The sequence below is a fragment of the Chiloscyllium plagiosum genome, unplaced genomic scaffold, assembly GCF_004010195.1.
Source record: "Chiloscyllium plagiosum isolate BGI_BamShark_2017 unplaced genomic scaffold, ASM401019v2 scaf_18097, whole genome shotgun sequence".
Taxonomy (NCBI): domain Eukaryota; kingdom Metazoa; phylum Chordata; class Chondrichthyes; order Orectolobiformes; family Hemiscylliidae; genus Chiloscyllium; species Chiloscyllium plagiosum.
Genome location: NW_025124870.1, coordinates 1 through 1085, shown reverse-complemented (window position 1 = coordinate 1085; position 1085 = coordinate 1). Strand labels below are relative to the sequence as shown.

The 1085-nt window shown below is 56.5% G+C and overlaps 1 protein-coding gene across 1 annotated transcript; it reads left to right on the top strand.

Annotated features, from left to right (window-relative positions):
• Positions 1–266: 266 nt before the first annotated feature.
• On the top strand, positions 267–1025 carry LOC122544862 (fish-egg lectin-like; the record flags this gene model as incomplete). The annotated part of the gene is made up of 1 exon (XM_043684163.1): positions 267–1025. A coding segment is annotated over one exon (626 nt), but the record flags the coding sequence as incomplete, so codon positions are not given.
• Positions 1026–1085: the final 60 nt, after the last annotated feature.

Below are 1085 nucleotides of genomic sequence, written 5' to 3'. Positions count from 1 at the left end.
AGGGAGTGCCGCACTGTCGGAGGGTCAGTGCTATCTCACTAACTGCACCTCCTGTGTTCACATCCAAATGCATTGTGGTCTTCGTCCATTGTTCCCCAGAGCCACCCAATGATATTTTCCCTTGAGTGCCTCTATTCTGAGTGATGGCGAGGGACCCTGGAAGATCCAATGATAGTGAAGGAGACTGTGTTATCAAAAGGTGTAAAATCAAAAGGCCATTGCCCTGTTTCTTCAGGAGAATATAACACGTGTTCCCCCCCCAACAGGAGAGCTGACCCAGGTGGATGCTGGGGGGGACCAGATTTTGGTTGGAGTGGACAGACGCAATGATGTCTTCTGCTCCAACAAGGTGGCCGCAGTCTCAGCGGTCAATCACAACAGTCCGAGGTACAAGGTCATCCGGGGGAAGATGAAGTACTACTCGTGCGGGCCCCAAACCTGCTGGGGGGTCAATCCGGCCGGTCGCGTCTTCTGCCGGCTGAACGTCCACGCCAATTCGTGCACCGGCTCTCATTGGCGGAGGGTTGACGGCCGTTTCCTGATGGTGGAGGTCGGCACAGACGGCACTGTCTACGGCGTAGACAGCCGAGGTCGGGTCTTTCGCAGGTACGGCAGTCCGAGTGCGGCGACATCGGGGGGGAGGGGGTGCGGGAAGGGGAGGGGTTCCATTCCGAAAGCAGGTGACGCCCCCCTCCCCCCTCCCCCCCCCGTCCCGATCGCGAATGAGCGGGTCCGGCCTGTACTCCATTCGGAAACGCAGGCCTTTCGGCCCACCCATGTCTGCGTGAACCGTGATACTGTCCCAAACTATCCCTGCCCACCGTCTGAATCCCGCTATTCCCTGTCCTGTCCGTGTGTCTGTCTAAAAGCTGCTGGAACCTTCCAGTCATAAGCTGCTTCACCAACTCCCCGTGACCAAACAGCGACCACCCTCTGGGTCAAATACTTCCCTCACACAAACAAGGCAAGTTTATCCAATCTCTCCTGATAGAGAACACACTCCAGTCCAGGCACAATCCTGGGAGAAAGTGAGGACTGCTGGAGTTCATCCCAAGAACTCAGATTTCTCCAGTTACCTCATTTCC